Here is a 19,901-nt window from a genome sequence, read left to right as displayed (position 1 = left end):
AGTTGCGTTAAATATTTTCTTTAATTTTTACTAAAGTTTAATGTTTTGTTTTGCATTAATTTATATCAGATAAATTAATTAAAAATTAATAAACAATACAAAAACCAATAAATTATGAGTTTTGTTAATTTATTCCAAAAATTTTATATAAAATGAATATTATGCCGTTTGGAAATAATTTTGACATTTTTCAGAATCACGCAAGCGTATGCGTATGACGTTTTCCTATTATTATTATTGTGTACTTTGTGCGTGTTGTGTTAGCTCTGTGTTATCTAATTTTATAGAATGATTAAAATATATTGAAGTAGAAAAGTAAATGGAAGATTCGATGATGGTCTTGGACCATTTAAAGTTTAGTTATCTTTGCGTTGCAAATAAGACTTTGTGGATTAAAGCACCGTGCATATCTCAGAAAGCTTCAATTGTGTTTGAAGCTTTCGAAGCCGTGTTCATGGAACTATGAACCTGGATTCGTTGTCTTTTACTTTGTCACAAATCAGTTATTTAGTTGCATCTTTGACTAAAAAGAACTACAAACAAGTAGTTGCTGATCTTTCAAAGGTAAGAGCATTTTTTTATCATTTCAATGAACCTTCAATGACTTTCGTCCGCCATACTGTCGATTGTCGAATAATTGAAACAAGTCATTTACGAAATTGCATAAAAGAAAGTTAACCTCAAAATTAAAAAATTAAAAAAAATCTGCGATCGCTAGATTCGAATAAAAAAAGTGAANTGCTTTGGGCCCTTACACCTTACAGTGATCTATAACAACAAACCATAACATAACCTACAAATACTAATGTCACATTATTTAAATAAAATATAACAGATTTATTTCCTTGTCTTTATGAAGTTTTAAATCAATTTAATCTTAATTAAAATAAACTACTAAGACATTTACTTTAAAATTCACACTTTTCCTCAACACAAGATAGTTCATATATGATAGTTAGATACTAATAAATCTTTTTAAAAACCAATTACTTTTTCTAGCACTGGTTTCATAGTTATAATACGTTATTTAGTTGTTCATGTAAAAGATGCGGAAATCATCTTCACAGCAACCTACCCCCCACTTGGCGAGACTTGCGAACTCTAGAACCGTATCATGAAGAATGCAAATAACTTTTTTTTACAATAACACAATTAGCTAATTAATTTATTATTAATATGCGTCTATTTTATGTTATAGTTTTTATGTATCAGCTGTATTTGAATTCTAAATTAATAAAATTACTTTTTTCGTACTCTGTTCTTAATTATCGAATGTCACACACCCAGAAGAAAATGTATGACCATTAATGGTCTTAAATAAAAACTAATAAATTTACAATATGTGTCTGTATATATGTGAATAGCATATTAAGTATGCTATGCCACTATATATTATTATGAACAAACTAAACCTTAGTTTGTAAAAACTAATTTGAATTGGCACTAAAAATTGCTGTAAATCCCCGATGTACTTGGTACTTCCCCCGTCGCATTAACTTGAGAGATCTTTTATTTGCATGTTTACTTTTGTTTTGTATCTAGGAAATGAATTTTGGAAACAAAACTTTCTTTGTGCATGGTACAGTATTACAGCACACTTTTTAAAAAAATATATAATAAAAAAGAGGCCAATAAAAAAGAATTGACGTTATATAACACACTTATTAGACGCACACAATCTTCAATCATGCATCGTTAAGAAATGCGTATTGTTATACAAAACGAATCTTCACATATCACATATACGACCGCACTTTCGAAACAGCAAAAACTAGCAGGAAATAACAGATTTCAAACTATTTAATTAAGTACCTATAAGTAGCAAAAGGTGTCTGTTATCTGCACAGAGGATTAAAAGACACGAACTCATTTCAAAATTTAATGACTTTAATTTCTTCCCATTGTCGCCCCAAATAAGAGCACGAGCTGATTGGTGAAAATGGATAAAAAGTGGGAGACTCGACGATACGGCGGTCTTTTAAATAAAGAAGTTTGGAGTTATTGATCATTTCAAATAGTTGGTTAGTTAATGTTTTAGGTGAGTACAGTGCCTTTTTTACATGTTAAATATTTACCCAAAAATCTTATTACATGTAAGTAATACTTAACATAAATTATAACTTCAATATGTAACGCTCAATCTAATAAATTTTAAGCAAACGTTCAAGACTAATTTTAATTAACATTTCATTAAGAAATGTTAAAAAACTTTTTTCTCAAGTAAAATATAAAAAAGAAACTTTGTTATATTCCTTTCAAGAATAATGTATTGAACATATTTTAATATTAATCAAAAGTAGTCGTTTATTGCAAATTTGTTAATCTAAAACGTATCTGTTTATTACTTAAATGATTGAAATTTATTTTGAATAAAACAACTAAAAGCAAAAATTTGCATTTTCAAAAGTAGTAAGTACAAAAATTAATTATTTGAAGAACGTGTTTTTTTTTATTATTGATATTTCGGTTTTATTTGTTTTATAAAATTAAATTTTAATTCGTGTTTCTCTTACATAACTTCCGTCTGTGTTTTTGACCACTTAACTTACTTTCGATCCGAACGCACTATATACCTACATCCGAAAGTGGATATTGATGAAGCCTTACGGTAATGGCTTGACCGAAAATTTTATTAATAAGAAGTGTGCCACAGAAGAAATGCAAACACAACGCGATGATATAACATGTGGCATTATATACATTATGTAATACTACTTTCACTATCACTCGCACAGCTTTTAAGTCCAAAAACAAACGGTACTTGTTATTAACAAATACCACCTTTTCGTTCTGTAACAATTTTCTGCTTCACGATCAGTTGAAAACGGATTTTGTTATTAAAATTTGTGGACTCTAGTTTATTGATTTTAAAAATAAAAAAACAATTTCATTTTATACAACTAATAAACTTTTTTGTTTAGTTTAATTCAGGTGAAGGGCGATAAATTTTAAATCCAGTTTCTTTATGATGTCCGATCGCAAATGGCTTACAGATCCCGATGAATACATCTGTACTCTTCCGGAAGATACTCAAAAAATTGCAAAAGAGGAGCTTGGAGAAGATCCCAATACTCGAAATAAAACTATCAAGGCATTCCGAGATTGGGTTGTCCAAAATCCGCGAATTATTAATTGCAGATTAGGTAAAGTTGCCAAAAAATTAAATGAAACAAAATAGAAGTTGTCACAAATTAATTAATTAAAAATTAGGATTCTATGACAAAAACCACTCGAAATTGCTTCAACTCAAAACCATATTTTATTTGCAATTTCTTCCTAAGAGGCTCCCAATTGGAGGGTCAAACGTTGGGAAGAGATTATAAATAAAATATGGTTTTGACTTGAAGCAGTTCCGAGTGGTTTTGATCATTTTTATTTGTAATGTCTTTAGAAAATTATTTTTAGATTCCAGATTTCTTCTCCGATTCCTCAGAGGAAAGAAGTTTAGTCTTAAACATGCTCAAGATTCTCTCGAACGATACCTTTTACTACGACAAACCTACGGGGTTTTGTTCAGCAGTTTGGACATGACAATTCCCATGATGGAGGATCTTTTACAGTTAGGATTTGGTTTTGCATGTCCTAAACGAGATCGCAAAGGAAGAAGGGTCATTGTGGCTAGACCGGGTAAATTTACAACTTTTTATTATAACAATTTTTATTAGTAAAGTAAAGAGCACAAAATTGGATGTACATAAACATATTTTTAAATTACAACGACCCTTAAAAGAATTTCCAAAGATATTTGTGAACATTCAAGATTGTGTTCTTTACTAATTACTAATGTAATTCACAAAAGTCCAACTGAAATTAATTTTTACTACTAAATCGGCACTTTTTAAGGGGTATTTGACATCTACAAGTTTACTAATGCGGATATGGTAAGATATACTGGTATAGTTTGTGAAACACTAATGGAAGATGAAGAAAATCAAATTAGAGGATTCGTCTATTTCGCCGATGGAAACGGTGTTGGTCTCCAATATCTTACGCTGTTTACCCCTAAAGAAGCCGTCAGACTTGTAAAAAATGGAGAGGTAGACAAATAATTTTCTTTTTTACGACGCCTTAGCTTTTACGAACTCATTTCTCTGATAGACTAACTTTTGATAGCTCAGGGATTTATAAAATCATTTTTAAATATTATTTTATCTAATTAAAAAGCAAAGTTACATAAATGAAACACACCGTCTTTTAAAATGGACAAATAATGCAAAAATAGTACACCGCAGTCGGTAGGATTCGAACCTACGCTCCCAGAGGGAATCTGATTTCTAGTCAGACGCCTTAACCGCTCGGCCACGACTGCTGTTGCTACTAAATTTCTTATGATCGAAATTAATGGATACCTAACATTAACTATTAAAATTTTAATGTACAGTGTTGATCAAAAATATTGAACATCTCTTACATTTCCTAAATTATCATTGGTAATTTGTAGAAAACAGTTCCTATGAGACATAAGGAAGTTCACGGAATTGGAGTACACCCGTCAATGAAATTTGTCCTAGATTTTGGTTTTTCCCTAATTTCAGAGAAAATTAAGAAGAGGGTAAAATTGTACAGTAACATAAACGAATTGATAACAAGTGGAAATTTTGACCCCGAGATCTTGCCTCAAGAATACGGAGGTAAAATGCCCATGGCAGAAATGATAGGTACGTTTTTACGTTATAATATTTTTACAAAACAAATTACAATGTACAATATCCAACAAAACAATTGAGGTGTCCATCAAATAGTTACGAATAGAAAAAAATGAATCAACTGCATTATTATAAATGCTCAAATATTATTCTGTGTTCATAAATTAGCCTTATGGAGAAAAGAACTGGAAGAATCACACCAAAGACTTCTAAAACATGACGAGATGGAAGTCAGAGAAGAGCTTTTCAGCCCGAAAGCTCGTGAAGGTGCAATATCTGCATTAAAAAAGAATGGCACCTGTGGCAGCGAAGAAGACCCCCTGTGTGGTGTTATGGGAAATTTCAGAAAACTTGAAATCGACTAAACTTTAACTCCTTCACAATAACACAAATTATAATTAAGCTACATTAGTAAAGATGACATTGTATTTTCTCAAATCACTACCAAAAATAAATAATTTTAGAAACAAATACTGACTTTTGGTAATCCTTTCATTCACCAATTGTGTAAAAAAATAGTTTAATATTAGTACAATCTTTTATGGATCGTACTGTATATGTTTAACTGGATATCACATACAAAGAAAACATATACAAGCTACCCAAATCAGTTAGTCAACCCACAAAGCACCTGTGAATACAAATAACCTAACAGTTTTTACCCTCCTTTATGCATACAAATTTTCTTTAAACTTTGAACTGCATATACTACTTAACTTATTTTTAGGCTGCTCTAATTTTAAATACCCCTCTACATTGAAATTTACTTACACCGAAAATGATTCCACCCACAAAATTGGTTTGACGCAAATAAATACCTAAATTTTTAAACTGTTAACACAAAACAAAAAGTTACATAGCAGACATTAATAAAACTTTAATAATTAGCAGTTACAGCAATCAGTAAACTGCAAATCTAAAATTCAAAATTAATAAAAGATACTTATTAAGGAATGAATGAAAATGTCATGATGACGCGTAGAAATGACTCAATTAAATTGCAATAATTATGCATTAATATATTTTAAACATACAAAATACATACAAAAAAAAAAACAGAAAACATTCCGACAGTATGAAAATACTCTTAATAAAATAGAAAATCTCTTCACTCAAATGTTTATCCTAACTCAGTCTTTGCCATAAAATTTCCCTAATTCTAAAAATATTTCTTTATGCAACCCTTTCAGGCCTTTCAGAATAAAATCAGTCTCAGAAATTAGTCTTTTAATTAAAGTATCACCATTTCCAGTATCTAATTTGTACTTTTTTAATTCTTTTGTTAACCAATCATTAACTTCTCCCTCAGTAAAAAAATTAAACATGGCAATTTCATAATATAGATTTGATTCAGAAAGTTTCTTTTCAATGTGCTTTATGTCATCAACATTCAGTCTCTTATCCAAATTGTTCGGTTTGCCTTGTACATTAAAAATTGGCAATACAAATATAAAAACATTTTTAGGCAAAGTACCAATAAAATCAATAACCCTCTCTACATCAGAAGCTAGTAAATTATCAATAATGAGTAAATTACAACAGTCAGAGTTAAGTTTATCAATATTTAACAGCAAATTAGTGTATCTCACTTCATAAACGTACTGATTAACAAAATGCTGTTTTATGAGAGATGCAATGAAGGTTTTTCCAACTCCTGTACTTCCCACGAATGGGACAACCTTAATATGCTGTGCCCAAACACCCATGTCATCAAATGAAGAAATAATTGTATCCACAACATTCTTTTGACCAGTGACCTTCTCAAGCAAGTCTTTTTTAATGTTTTGCAATTGCAATGTCTTATCTTTACACAATGGCAGATAGTTGTAGTAATTATAATAATAGAGAACAAGATAAGCTCCCACTGACATCAAACCGATTAACAATGAAGTAATTAAAAAGGACTTACTGTTAGTTTTATTCTTAACAGATTTTGATTTAGTTGCAGAGTCTCTCTGCTCCTTCAAGAACTTTTCCAATTCCTTCCTTTTTGACAACAAGGTATCAGGATGTACTTCAGTATTAACTTCTCCATTAGAAGTACATTTTTCATTAACTGATGTTTTGGTTTTCTTTATTTGGGAGCTCCGAATCGATTTATCAACATTATCATTAAGAACTGGTGGCATACTTTCAAATTCCACAGAATATGTTTCTTTAATGCCTTGTGACTTTAATGGTGAATCCAGAATTCTTATAGTGGACTCCTTTGTACCGCTGTTTTTATCTAAACACAAAGGAGATAAAACTAATTACCACAATATAATAATAAATAAATAAATGCTTACCATAAACAACTTCACAACTTATCTGTCTTCTAAGGTTAGTGTTTCTGTTAATCTTGATGCAATTTATATAAAGTTTTTCAAATTTTCTGGAAGGTGAGATGTTCGGCACGGAGAGTGATCGGTAGACCAATGCATCTTTTTCTTCAGCACTCATTAATAGTAAGTAATTAGTTAAAAATCTTTCCTTGACTACGTGGGTTCTACAAAGTTTTAAAATAGATTCTTATTTTTGTTCTTGATTTTTAATTACTCGAATAACCTACAAGTATACTAATCACATTCAGCCATCGCACCTTTTTATTATAATTTTTTTATAAGTTTATTTAATTAATAACAATAAACAATAGTTTCACAATTTAAATCATGTTTTTAATTTGCCTTGCAAATACCTAACAGACAAATTAATATATTTGGAATCGTTCTAAATTTCTAGTTGCGTTAAATATTTTCTTTAATTTTTACTAAAGTTTAATGTTTTGTTTTGCATTAATTTATATCAGATAAATTAATTAAAAATTAATAAACAATACAAAAACCAATAAATTATGAGTTTTGTTAATTTATTCCAAAAATTTTATATAAAATGAATATTATGCCGTTTGGAAATAATTTTGACATTTTTCAGAATCACGCAAGCGTATGCGTATGACGTTTTCCTATTATTATTATTGTGTACTTTGTGCGTGTTGTGTTAGCTCTGTGTTATCTAATTTTATAGAATGATTAAAATATATTGAAGTAGAAAAGTAAATGGAAGATTCGATGATGGTCTTGGACCATTTAAAGTTTAGTTATCTTTGCGTTGCAAATAAGACTTTGTGGATTAAAGCACCGTGCATATCTCAGAAAGCTTCAATTGTGTTTGAAGCTTTCGAAGCCGTGTTCATGGAACTATGAACCTGGATTCGTTGTCTTTTACTTTGTCACAAATCAGTTATTTAGTTGCATCTTTGACTAAAAAGAACTACAAACAAGTAGTTGCTGATCTTTCAAAGGTAAGAGCATTTTTTTATCATTTCAATGAACCTTCAATGACTTTCGTCCGCCATACTGTCGATTGTCGAATAATTGAAACAAGTCATTTACGAAATTGCATAAAAGAAAGTTAACCTCAAAATTAAAAAATTAAAAAAAATCTGCGATCGCTAGATTCGAATAAAAAAAGTGAAAGTTTTAATTTAAAACGATAAATATTTGGTGTATTTGTAACTGTTATTTTCAGAAGACATTTTTATAGTTGAAGATAGTCATTAAGTTTTGTTGTTAATTGAATAAATTTAATAACAGTTAGTAACTCTCCACGGTCTGGAGGCAGACCGTCACTTGCTCCAATGCCTGTTTTCATCTGTGGATTTTTCTGAACCTACAAGTAAAATTACTGTTCCATCTCTTCAAAGTCAAGCACTCGTGGAACGATACAACACTTTCCTAAACAAGCCATCATTACTTTCTTTTATTTGCTACAGTACTGATAAGCCAATAAACAAACAAAAGGTAAGTTGTACTTCTCTCTGTCATATGGAAGACTTTTGTCAAAATTTTTAACCTTCAAATCCTAAAAGTACTTCTTATGGTTAATAATCAATTGTAGGTGTAGGTAAATATATTAATTTTTATTTACTCTAATATAGATCTTAAAAGTTGGACCACAGTTCTTCCAACAATTGTGCAAGTGCCTGCGCCTCTCAGCTGTTCAGGAGGTAGTCTTTGCTCTAGCCCTCCTCCATTCTACTAATCCAGAAGTGGTGGCCTTGGCTCAAGCCCACATACGCCACACCATCCCCACGCTCGTTCAATCGTATATAAACACCGAAGGTAGTGCTCGCCAACACGAAGGTGGTCTTCACGACACCAGTCCAGATATACTGCACGTCATCCTTTCAGCCGTTCTCAAATCACCAAAAGAATTAGGTCTCACTAACGACGTTCATACAAACTTTCTTAATACTTTACAGCGTGATTTCCCAAAAGACATTGTTCCGGTCGTTCTTGCGCCCCTAATATACCCCGATCAGTGTGAATTAGCGCCCGATATGTCCTCGGACGGCCCCGGTCTACCCGGGGGTATGATAGACACTTCTCTTGCCGACCTGGTATCAGAACTTGGATACTCCTTTACTTCATCAGTGGATGAGTGTCGTAACAATTTATTAAAGCTCGGTGGCCGCGATGTGACTCCATCGGCAATTGCAAGAGTGCTAACCCTCATGTGTAAAACCCATGATGACTCTCTTGGATCGTTCAAAGAGTCCCGAGGCGCCTCTTGGAACGTGGAAGTGCTTGTTCAAGCTTTAAAAGAAATAATTCCCAATTTCCAATGGAACAACGTTGTTGTCGAATTAGATCATTCTGATTTCGTAATCAAGGATCGGCAAAGTCTTATCCTGTTAATTAATGCACTACGTGTGGGAATACAGTATTTTGGATTCCATCCTGAAACTTTCCCCGTAGATCAGTTTTATCGCAGATGGAAAAACGTCGAGGGTCAGTTTAGCTTGATACAGAATGTATTAAAAAATCCAGATGTATTCTGTTTCGCGGATTACCCTTTCCTGCCAGTTACAGTAGACGTGCTTAAAACGCCCCCTGAACAAGATAACAAAGAGCTAGCCAATTGGAGATCTTTAAATCTTGTAGAGTTGCTCCTTACTATAGCTGATTATGGACTGTACCCTCAGGTAAGTTTCATTTTTAATTAATTATTAATTGCTCCCTCCTTTCTTAGTTAGTTACAGTTCTTATTAATAATACGTATTTTTCAATTAATCCAATTATGATATTTGTAGGTTCAAGAACTGTTTAAGTTCCCATTACAAAATTGCCCGGACGTGTTGGTGCTTGCATTGTTACAAATTCAGGGCCCAGTTACCATGCTTCGCCAGGAATTACTCACAAATCTAATCCCAATCTTCCTTGGCAATCACCCGAACTCTGCCATCATCCTTCATCACGCATGGCACGCTCAAGCGCTCAACATTAAACCTATTATCATGCACGCGATGGCCGAGTGGTACGTGCGCGGCGACTGCGATCAAACACGTCTTTCGCGCATCTTAGACGTTGCTCAAGATCTCAAGGCACTTTCGATGCTACTTAACGCCCAAAGTTATCCTTTTATAATTGATCTTGCTTGTTTGGCATCTCGACGTGAATATCTCAAACTTGAAAAGTGGCTTACAGACAAGATAAGGGAACACGGCGAAGCATTCGTGACAGCGTGTATTAAATTTTTACAAAGACGTTGCCCACAGCTGTTTGGCAAAAGCGATGATAGTTTACCTAAAGCTGCAGTGCTGCCGAACGAAACACTAACAACAATGGTTGTTTGTTTACAATCGTGCCTAGGTAACGTGAGTTCCGATTGCCACGATGCGATCGTCAACTTAGCTACCAGTTGTTCGATACTCATCAAACAAAGACAACAGCCAGCAGCAATCTTGCGTCCGCACAGGGGCCTTGACGTGCCTTACAATTCATCGAGCATGGCAGGTAAGACAGTGGTTTTACTGCTTAACTGATTTATTGATTTACTATGCAATTTTCTTTTCAGGTCCACTTTTTAATCCAAATGTAGATCCTATAGCGTCTATAGGGACGAGTCTAGCCAGTATAAATTTGGGCGGTCCCACAAGTTCCGCTTTCAATTTGCAAGGTGGTTTGGGTCCACTTGTACCATCGCCTGGTTCACCATCAAGACTTGTAGGTTCTATATCAAATAGTCCCTTTCCTATGATGCCGCTTCAACACCAGGGCGCTGTAGGGACAGCAGCAAATATTATGCCAGGTGTCAACAGTTTAGGGAGTCTTAGTCGTATGGGTCCCAATCCCAGTATGGAGAAACCCCGACTACCTGAATCAAATCTATTTCCTGAAATTGCTCCCAACGTTTCAAAAGATATAGAAGATGAGGCTAACAGCTACTTCCAAAGAATATATAATCACCCACCGCATCCCACACTCTCAATTGATGAAGTTTTGGATATGCTCAAAAGGTTTCAAGATTCATCGATTAAACGTGAAAGAGAGGTAACTGATGTTAGCGTGGCATTTAAAACCGTTAAAAATGTTTTTTTATGTTTAGGTTTTCAATTGTATGTTAAGAAACCTATTTGAAGAGTACCGATTCTTTCCGCAATATCCTGACAAAGAGCTGCACATAACTGCTCAACTGTTCGGCGGAATAATAGAACGAGGGCTTATGCCAAACTATATGGCCTTAGGGCTGGCCTTGCGTTTCGTTTTGGATGCCTTAAAAAAATCAGAAGGATCAAAAATGTACTATTTTGGTATTGCCGCGTTAGACCGTTTTAAATCGCGTCTTAAGGAGTACCATAAGTATTGCGAACATATTCGAGCGATTCCACACTTCAATGAGTTTCCACCCCACCTGATAGAATATGTAGAGTTCGGTTTGCAAAGTTTAGAACCTCCGAATAAACCTCAGGGACCAGTTCTTCCACCTAGCCTGACTGCCATGCTGGGACCTGTTAACGCGCAATCTTACAAAAACACCAATTCAACGCCATCTTCCGTTTCCAGCACAAAAACCAGTGCTACCACAACAAGTACCTTGGGAAGTAGACCATCTATTGCCAATGCTACGAACATTGATACACTTTTGGTAGCCACGGAAAAAGAAGAAAAAGTTATTGCACCTCCAGAGAACATACAAGACAAAACGGCTTTTATATTTAACAATTTGAGTCAACTAAACTTACAGCAAAAATGCGACGAACTCCGTGAACTAATACAAGAAGAGTACTGGGCGTGGATAGCGCAATATTTAGTAATGAAACGGGCCTCAATAGAATTAAACTTTCACGGATTATATTCGAATTTTCTGGACACTCTCAAGATACCCGAAGTAAACAGAATGGTCACAAAAGAAACATTTCGCAACATAAAAGTTCTGTTACGCTCCGATAAAGGAATTGCGAATTTTTCAGACCGTTCTTTGCTAAAAAACTTGGGTCATTGGTTAGGAATGCTAACGTTGGGACGCAACAGGCCTATACTACAGATTGATATAGACCTTAAAGCATTATTAGTTGAGGCATACCATAAGGGTCAACAAGAACTGCTATATGTGGTCCCATTTGTCGCCAAAGTGCTTGAATCGTGTTCTAAAAGTAAAGTATTCAAGCCACCAAACCCATGGACCATGTCAATAATGAACGTTCTTGCAGAACTGCACCAAGAACAAGATCTTAAATTGAACCTTAAATTTGAAATTGAAGTACTTTGTAAAACTTTAGACCTCGAAGTGTCTCAACTTAAGCCAACAGTATACTTAAAAGATCCTGAACGCTTACGCAAAATTGAATACCAACTGTCTCAGTCTAATAAAAAAGAACAACCTATTTCGACCCAAACAGCTATTGGTCCGAATATGAACGATTCGGAGCTAGCAGTCGTTTCAGGCCAGACGGTCAGTTCGCCTACTGTAACTCAAAATAGCAGCTCAACACCAACGAGCACTATTGCAGCACCACCTGAACCTCGTTTCAACTACGTTGATATACAGTTGGCCGGAAATGCGGCTTTACAAACACATATAACAGTTAGTCCGTCGATTCTGCTGTTTCAAAGTCAACCACAACTGAAACCGCTTGTTCGTACTGCAATTGAACGAGCCGTACAAGAATGGATCGTACCGGTCGTAGATCGATCGATCAAAATAGCACTGACGACATGCGAGAATATCGTTCGCAAAGATTTCGCGCTTGACTCAGATGAAAATCGTATGAGGACTGCAGCACACTGCATGGTACGTAATCTGACTGCAGGCATGGTGATGATAACGTGTCGCGACCAGTTACTAGCGGCTATCAACACGCACATGAAAACAACGTTACAGAATGCAATGGTGGGCGCAACAGCCCAACAAAAAGAGATGATCGAACAAGCAGCGAATGTAGTCGCTCAAGATAATATGGAACTCGCGTGTGCCTTTATACAAAAAACTGCGATCGAAAAAGCGATACCTGAGATTGACAAACGATTAGTTACCGAATTCGAATTGAGGAAGATCGCAAGACAGGAAGGCAGGTAAGTATTTTTGTACCATTTAGAAATGTAATTAAATAAAAAGGAAATTTATTCAGGCGATACTGTGATGCCATCGCATTGACATATCAGGCCGAACGAATGCCCGAACCGATTCGACTTAAAGTTGGTGGAGTGACACAACAACAAATGGCTGTGTACGAGGAATTTGCACGCAATATACCCGGCTTCCTACCTCTGACCGACCGCGATACCGCTCTGTTTATTCCGAAACCTCAGGTTACGTTAGAGCCCCAACCACATCCACCTACACCCTTCCAGAACTCCCAAGCGATACTCGCTTCGGAGGAGATTGTGGCAGTGTTTGAGAAACTAGCTATCGAGGTTGAGCAGTTTGTCCAAGCAACTGTCGGTCAAGCAACCTTTACAGTTATGAATACTCATATGCATGTACTCCACGAGTGCCTCATACACGCAATAAGAAGTAGGGACATTGTTATGTCGGCAGTTAATCTTATACAAAAGGTATGTCGAAAAAAATGTTCTTTTTTTATGTAAAAAAATTATCTAATTCCTAAAACTGTTTTATAGTAATAAGTTAAATCGACTGCTAAATATTTTTTTTGTCTCCATAGTGTGTCGAAGGTCTTCAAGATGCCTTGCTGTCAGTATCAAGTGATCCTGAACCTGTAGTCTTGCGCTACAAAGAGATCTATATTCGCGTCCTCAAAGCATTACAAGATCCTCGAGCTTTCGGGCAACAGTGGGTGAATAAACAAGTTACTCGTTTTCTTACAGAATGTCGCGAAGATTTGCGCTATAACTTAGACGCAGTGAACACTTTGATCCAAGCTGGCTTGGTAAACTTACCTCAATATGACTTGGCCCTAGCTCATTGTCTTGAAAATGGCTTGAACTACATGGCCGTCACATTTGCAATGCAGCTGATGCAAGTATTCCTCATTGAAGACAGGAACAATCAGTTCGTTACAGAGTCTGACTTCATCAATACTATCGATATGCTAGCGAAAATAGCGACCCATACACGCCAACCTCCTGAAGGATTAGCGAATGTTATTGACCTGCTTAGACAAAATCACGACCAAGCGGGATTCTTTGGCGAAAGAGCTGCCGCTGGACCTACCGTACATATACATAACGGAATTTTGCAGGTACAAAATACGTCTTTCATTTGTCTTTGAAAAAATTATATCCAAAATCTATTTCAGGCTCGATCATTAAACTATGATGATCCTCCAGGATTAATGGAAAAAACAGACTTCCTGTTAAAAGATTGGATAAATATCTACCACTCAGCCTCTGGGCGTGATTCGACGAAGGCCTTTAGTATGTTCGTACACCAAATGAATGTGCACGGCATTTTAAAGACAGACGATTTGATTACACGGTTTTTCCGTCTGTCCACTCAACTCTGCGTTGAAGTAGTGTGTCGTAATCTCGCCGAAACTGTCACTCCTACTGTGATAAGAGCCAAATGTTACTACACCTTGGACGCCTTTGTTAGACTTATAGCACTCCTAGTTAAGCATTCTGGAGACTCAAATAATACTACTACAAAGATACATCTTTTGAATAAAGTACTCGGGATTGTGGCAGGATGTTTACTTCAAGATCATGAAACTAGGTTAGTTTATAATTCATTAAACATTTGATAACTTATTAAGAAACCTTTTTAATTCTAAATACAGGATGACTGAGTTCCAGCAGTTGCCTTATCACCGAATCTTTATAATGTTGTTCCTCGAATTGTGTGCACCTGAACCTGTTCTGGAAGCGATCAACTTCCAAGTTCTTACGGCTTATTGTCACACGTATCATATTCTGCGACCATCAAAGGCAGCCGGATTCTGCTATGCATGGCTCGAACTGATATCGCATCGTGTCTTTATAGGACGCATGCTCGCCGTCACGCCTCAACAAAAGGGCTGGGCCATGTACGCCCAATTGTTAATCGATCTGTTCAAATATCTTGCACCCTTTTTGAGGAACGCAGAATTAGCAAAACCGGTCACTATGCTTTACAAGGGTACACTAAGGGTGCTGTTGGTTCTCCTACATGATTTTCCCGAATTCTTATGCGATTACCACTACGGGTTCTGCGATGTAATACCGCCCAACTGTATTCAGATGCGTAACTTAATCCTGTCTGCGTTTCCAAGGAATATGCGTCTTCCTGATCCTTTCACACCCAATTTAAAGGTATTGTTTTTCTTTGGGATAAATCTTCATTATATTACCTTAAATTATTCTCTTACGTAAAACTTCTAATAATTTTGTATTACAGAACTATAATAATATTCCTTTATTCAACAGGTGGACATGTTGCAAGAAATATCATATGCCCCCCGTGTATTAACGAACTTTGCGGCTCTGATTACTCCTTCACAATTCAAAAAAGACCTCGACTCGTACCTGAAAGCGCGCGCACCCGTTACTTTCCTGTCAGAGTTGCGTAGCAACCTACAGGTTTCGAACGAGCCGGGCATGCGATACAATATCCCCTTGATGAATGCCCTGGTCATGTACGTTGGTACGCAAGCGATCGCGTACATCCGCAGCAAGGGCTTAACGCCGAACATGTCTACAATAGCTCATAGTGCGCACATGGACATATTCCAGAACCTAACGGTCGATCTGGACACCGAAGGCCGTTATCTGTTCTTAAATGCTGTGGCTAATCAGTTACGGTATCCGAACAGTCACACGCACTATTTTTCATGCACGTTATTGTATCTATTCGCGGAAGCGAATACCGAGGCCATTCAGGAACAAATAACGCGGGTACTGCTGGAAAGACTCATCGTTAATCGGCCACACCCATGGGGCTTGCTAATTACTTTTATTGAACTAATCAAAAATCCAACATACAAATTCTGGAATCATGAATTCGTGCATTGCGCACCAGAAATCGAAAAGTAAGTGTTTCCTATTTACGAATACAGTGATTTATATGGTCTTTACAAATAAAATTATATGTTATAATCTTTTGGGGTTATTTTTAATTCAGACGTAGTTTCATTACTTTGTAACGAGTATTAAAAATATTTTCCATTAACCATAAATAAAATGTGTTTTATTTTAGGCTTTTCGAATCAGTAGCACGTTCGTGCATGGTACAAAAGACCGGCGTTCAAGCGCAAGAAAGTGATGTTCAAGAGTGATGATACTTAAAGTTAGAATTAACTGTAACTGTTTTGTAAATAACGTTTCCAATCGTGAAACCAGCCTCAATTATTGAACAAAAAGTACTAAATTGTAAAATAATTAAGAGAAGACGATGCTGTCGTCAATTCAATTGTGAAATATACATTAATTTTATTCGTTGCTTTTATTTTCAAACAGGAGGGCGTCTCTACTTTTTTTTGGGTTTCCGATGCATTTTAGGTTTTTCCTGGTAACGAATAATGTATAATAGGTGTAGTATTATTGTAATATAACGAATCATAGTATTTTTAAGAGATTTTCATGTATTTGTAATAAATATAAATATATTGTAGATGTAATAAACGGTTTTGAAAGTTTTCAGCATACGCACTTTTTTCTTGTACTTTGTTAATTAAAAATGAACTTCATTTCCTTATATTCGTTTAAGTTGAGGAAATTTCAGCAAGCAAATCTAGGGAATACAAAAAGATCATTTGGCAACCCTGGTTGATGAATAAAAGTATCAACACATCAAGTAAAGCTTACATAATAATTATCAGCTGGATCAGCCTTTCCTGTTTTATTTCAAATGATAATCTAATTTAAAAGCCATCAACTTTGCTAACAATAAAATTATAATTACAAATAAAATATTGACGGCGGTGTGCCTTGTGACAGCAACCAAACGAAAATTGGGGAGTCCCCTGTAGTAGAAAACAGTATAAAAACAATAGTTGATCGTTTCTGTAGTAGAACTGTTAATTAAAAAATAAAGTGATTTTCAACATAATAATTGTTCCGATTTAAATATAAAAAAGTGAAAATAGTGTAAAATTAAAAATGGGTGGATTATTTAGTAGTCCTAGTCATCAGTTCGAAGTTAGAGATTATTACAGACCACCATCAGCAGCAACTAGAAATTGCAATATTTCGCAAACAAACACAGAAAGTGCTTCACTATGGTCACATTCATCATCTTATTTAAGGCCTTCAGTAATTAATAATGTTGCAAACTCGAATGAATATTTGTCAAATACAAACACTCACCAATCAAGTAATTTGAAATTAAGGCCACCACCCCGTTTGGAACCTAAACTATCCACCCCTCGATTAAAAGCTCCACTACTTTTGTCACCTAAGCTACCCACTCCTCAAGTGGTAAAACGAAACAACAGTTTGTTTGAAAGTCTAATAAAAACTGAAGTGCATAATTTACACTGGAAACCAATGGATATGAATACAACAAAATTAGTAGATCTGGTACCACATTCTACTGAATATGAAGAAGTAAGCTCTAAATTCTACATGTATATAAAGAAAAAATCAAGAAAAAATTTTTATATTACAAAAATTGTAAAAATTCAAAATCCATATTTATTAGCTGCCTTTCAAATAAAAAAAGAAGAAATTCGCACGAAATTTGGTCATGTTAATACAATGGAATTGTTTCATGGTACTAAAAGAGGAAACGTGTCATCTATACGCAATGAAAACTTTAATTGGCGACTTCATGGTAAAAGCCTTGGCCATAGATTTGGAAAAGGTGTTTCATTTTCACCAATATCATTCTATTCAACACATTACTGTGATAAAAGCAATTCAGTTGAAAAAGTAATGTTCTTGGCATTTGTGCTTCTTGCAGCATCTTGTACTGGCAATGAAAAAACATTCTTACCTCCTCCCACATTTGACACCACTCAGAAACCAAATGGGGATGTTATCGTTAAATATGAAGACAACGAATTTTATCCTGCGTATGAGATCTATTTTAGAGAACTTAATTATGCTTCTAACTGTATAGATCTTTACGATTACTAATTATATATTATATATTGTTGACTGTATTTTTAATGATATGGTTATTTTAATATATAGGAAACGGCTAGTATTTTTTCAAAAGTTTGAAGTTTTTATTGAGTAGAAAGGGAGAAAATAACAAAAAGAAGAGAAGACTAGGTACTAAAATATTTATAATCTACTAATTTTGACAAAAGTTGTTACCTTAAGTTTTAGTAGAAAAGTTACGGTTGCATTCTCAAAGCTCCATCTAATCTTATTGTCTCTCCATTTAACATTGGATTTTCAATAATATTTTGTACTAACTGGGCATATTCTGCAGGATATCCTAATCTTTGTGGAAATGGCACAGTTTTAGATAAATAGGCCCTAACTTTGTCTGGCAGTATACTCACAAGAGGTGTATCAAACAGACCTATAAAAAAAAATAAATTACAGAATATGCCTAACTGTAATTTCAATGTTATTATTCTAAGATCTTGATACAGCTTTTGTTATCTCTATCAAGAACAATTCTTTTAATTTTTTCTTATATATTTAATAATTNTCTTACCCACTATAAACTACCTCAGACTAATGACGGAAAATTTGTTGTTGTTGTCATACTCTCGCCGGGAATCGAACCCGGGAACTTTGGATTTACGCACCAATGCTCTTGGTACCCGGCGACGGTGTCCCTCATTAACCTGAGGTAGTTTATAGTGGGTAAAAAATTGAAAATGAATTTTCACATTAATAATTAATATTACATAATTTTCTATTGTATACGTATCTCTATTTTGTAGAATAGTTTATATTACTTTTCTAATTTTAAATGGGTAGCAATGATGAATGTATTTCCTAGTATTATATGTACATATTGTGTATTGTCAATGGTATTCAATATATTCAAGTAAAAATGAAATTTTACCTGGTGCAATTGTGCAAACTCGAATACCATCATTTGAAAGATCTCTAGCAATGGGTAAAGTCATTCCAACAATCCCTGCTTTACTAGCAGCATAAGCTGCTTGTCCTTTTTGACCATCATATGCAGCAATGCTTGCTGTGTTAATGATTACACCTCTTTGCCCATTTTCATCTGGTGCATTTTCTATCATCAAACCTACAGCCAATCGAATGACATTAAAGGTACCTATTACATTTACCTGAAAATTGCATTAATGGCTTACCTATTGTCAATACCTAACAGCATTAAATTTATCTAATACCATGTTTACTTACATTCACAACTTTAGCAAAATCTTCTAATTTATGGGGCAATTTTTTATTAGAATTAAATGTCTTAAAAGCTACTGCAATTCCTGCACAACTAATGAGATTATTGAGTTTCCCAAACTTATCCTTAGTAAGTGATAGAGCATCAGCTACATCTTTTTCCGATGTCACCTGCAACATGACTATAGGTTGGTATTTTTAATATATCAATGTAAGTACTTATTGCATTACATCAACTGGTGCAAAGACACAATTATCCCCTAATTCTTTTGCAACTTCATTTCCTTTTGATGCAGGCAAGTCACATATCACAACACGACCACCTTGTTGAATAAGTCTTTCAACTGTGGCTTTTCCTAAGCCACTAGCTCCACCAGTAACCAAACTAACCGTTCCCTATAAAAAAACCAACAAATAAGTACATTACATTTCTAAGGAAAAATTAGTTTTTCCTTATAACTTCTATAATATACAAAAACTTTCAGCACTTACTTTAAGCATTTTTGAAAAAGGAATATAAAACTGAAACTTGGTACAAGTTTATTCAAATCACGACCTTGAATGTAAACAAAGGGTAATGAATGTAAAATACGAAATGTTTATCATTTAAAATTGATAACACAATCAAGATTCTTTTACGGTTAACATGTTTTTTAAAATAGTTTTTTAGGTTAACCATAGATGAAGGTAAACTATGCTGTAGAGCATTGGAATTTTCAGGTTGGTACACTACAAAATATTTTGGTGCACAAATTTAAATTTAAGTTACCTAAACATGTCC

At 34.6% G+C, this 19,901-nt stretch overlaps 5 protein-coding genes and 1 non-coding gene across 11 annotated transcripts in view; 3 read left to right on the top strand and 3 right to left on the bottom strand.

Moving 5' to 3' along the window:
- The window catches only part of LOC108742095, a 48,259-nt gene that overhangs the window by 7,723 nt on the left and 20,635 nt on the right, over positions 1 to 19,901 (bottom strand). Inside the window, exons 1-2 of one of the 3 annotated variants that reach the window (XM_025976804.1) lie at positions 6,935 to 7,177; positions 6,556 to 6,873 (exon numbers count right to left, since the gene is read on the bottom strand). In XM_025976804.1, coding sequence (XP_025832589.1) covers positions 6,556 to 6,873; positions 6,935 to 7,088 — 472 coding nt within the window. In that variant the 5' untranslated portion in view covers positions 7,089 to 7,177. Of the gene's footprint in view, positions 1 to 5,686; positions 6,874 to 6,934; positions 7,178 to 19,901 lie in introns of those variants that run through there. The other 2 variants (XM_025976803.1, XM_025976802.1) reach the window with 2 other exon arrangements.
- LOC108742094 (alpha-tocopherol transfer protein-like) lies at positions 2,954 to 5,043 on the top strand. Its single transcript, XM_018477117.1, has 5 exons — positions 2,954 to 3,143; positions 3,406 to 3,627; positions 3,844 to 4,037; positions 4,442 to 4,658; positions 4,815 to 5,043. Exons 1-5 carry the CDS (start codon positions 2,966 to 2,968, stop codon positions 5,009 to 5,011), a joined length of 1,008 nt encoding a protein of 335 aa, XP_018332619.1. The 5' UTR covers positions 2,954 to 2,965; the 3' UTR covers positions 5,012 to 5,043.
- Trnas-aga lies at positions 4,228 to 4,309 on the bottom strand. The gene has a single exon. It is a non-coding gene; the product is annotated as a tRNA-Ser (tRNA).
- LOC108742093 (CCR4-NOT transcription complex subunit 1) lies at positions 7,595 to 16,482 on the top strand. Its single transcript, XM_018477116.1, has 12 exons — positions 7,595 to 7,929; positions 8,222 to 8,428; positions 8,566 to 9,612; positions 9,721 to 10,423; positions 10,485 to 10,960; positions 11,016 to 12,982; positions 13,039 to 13,465; positions 13,576 to 14,112; positions 14,170 to 14,585; positions 14,650 to 15,160; positions 15,275 to 15,876; positions 16,044 to 16,482. Exons 1-12 carry the CDS (start codon positions 7,828 to 7,830, stop codon positions 16,120 to 16,122), a joined length of 7,074 nt encoding a protein of 2,357 aa, XP_018332618.1. The 5' UTR covers positions 7,595 to 7,827; the 3' UTR covers positions 16,123 to 16,482.
- On the bottom strand, positions 16,492 to 19,802 carry LOC108742099 (3-hydroxyacyl-CoA dehydrogenase type-2). 4 transcript variants are annotated; one of them, XM_018477123.1, is made up of 6 exons: positions 19,613 to 19,799; positions 19,352 to 19,516; positions 19,127 to 19,291; positions 18,813 to 19,050; positions 18,107 to 18,317; positions 16,492 to 16,577 (listed from the first exon to the last, which is right to left on the bottom strand). In XM_018477123.1, the coding sequence occupies exons 1-5, from the start codon at positions 19,619 to 19,621 to the stop codon at positions 18,127 to 18,129; spliced, it is 768 nt and encodes a 255-aa protein (XP_018332625.1). In that variant the 5' UTR covers positions 19,622 to 19,799; the 3' UTR covers positions 16,492 to 16,577; positions 18,107 to 18,126. The 4 variants fall into 4 exon arrangements, with proteins under 4 accessions (XP_018332625.1, XP_018332624.1, XP_018332627.1 ...); XM_018477122.2 differs by lacking the exon at positions 16,492 to 16,577 and adding an exon at positions 16,648 to 16,809; XM_018477125.1 differs by lacking the exon at positions 16,492 to 16,577 and having other exon boundaries at positions 17,992 to 18,235; positions 18,298 to 18,317; positions 19,613 to 19,802.
- Positions 16,816 to 17,935, top strand: LOC108742096 (poly [ADP-ribose] polymerase 11-like). Its single transcript, XM_018477119.2, has one exon. The coding sequence runs from the start codon at positions 16,946 to 16,948 to the stop codon at positions 17,921 to 17,923; it is 978 nt and encodes a 325-aa protein (XP_018332621.1). The 5' UTR covers positions 16,816 to 16,945; the 3' UTR covers positions 17,924 to 17,935.

The sequence above is a fragment of the Agrilus planipennis genome, unplaced genomic scaffold (genome assembly GCF_000699045.2).
Source record: "Agrilus planipennis isolate EAB-ADULT unplaced genomic scaffold, Apla_2.0 scaffold304, whole genome shotgun sequence".
NCBI lineage: Eukaryota > Metazoa > Arthropoda > Insecta > Coleoptera > Buprestidae > Agrilus > Agrilus planipennis.
This window is presented reverse-complemented; position numbering and strand designations above follow the sequence as displayed.

Coding starts and splice junctions, on each gene's coding strand:
- LOC108742099 (XM_018477123.1), bottom strand. Junction 19,051..19,126: donor ATTTTGCTAAAGTTGTGAAT/GTAAGTAAACAT, acceptor TGCAATTTTCAG/GTAAATGTAATAGGTACCTT. Junction 18,318..18,812: donor AGTTTGCACAATTGCACCAG/GTAAAATTTCAT, acceptor TTTTTTTTATAG/GTCTGTTTGATACACCTCTT.
- LOC108742094 (XM_018477117.1), top strand. CDS start 2,966: ATGATGTCCGATCGCAAATGGCTTACAGATCCCGATGAATACATCTGT. Junction 3,628..3,843: donor GGTCATTGTGGCTAGACCGG/GTAAATTTACAA, acceptor GCACTTTTTAAG/GGGTATTTGACATCTACAAG. Junction 4,659..4,814: donor GCCCATGGCAGAAATGATAG/GTACGTTTTTAC, acceptor TTCATAAATTAG/CCTTATGGAGAAAAGAACTG.
- LOC108742093 (XM_018477116.1), top strand. CDS start 7,828: ATGAACCTGGATTCGTTGTCTTTTACTTTGTCACAAATCAGTTATTTA. Junction 12,983..13,038: donor ATCGCAAGACAGGAAGGCAG/GTAAGTATTTTT, acceptor AAATTTATTCAG/GCGATACTGTGATGCCATCG. Junction 14,586..14,649: donor CTTCAAGATCATGAAACTAG/GTTAGTTTATAA, acceptor TTCTAAATACAG/GATGACTGAGTTCCAGCAGT.
- LOC108742096 (XM_018477119.2), top strand. CDS start 16,946: ATGGGTGGATTATTTAGTAGTCCTAGTCATCAGTTCGAAGTTAGAGAT.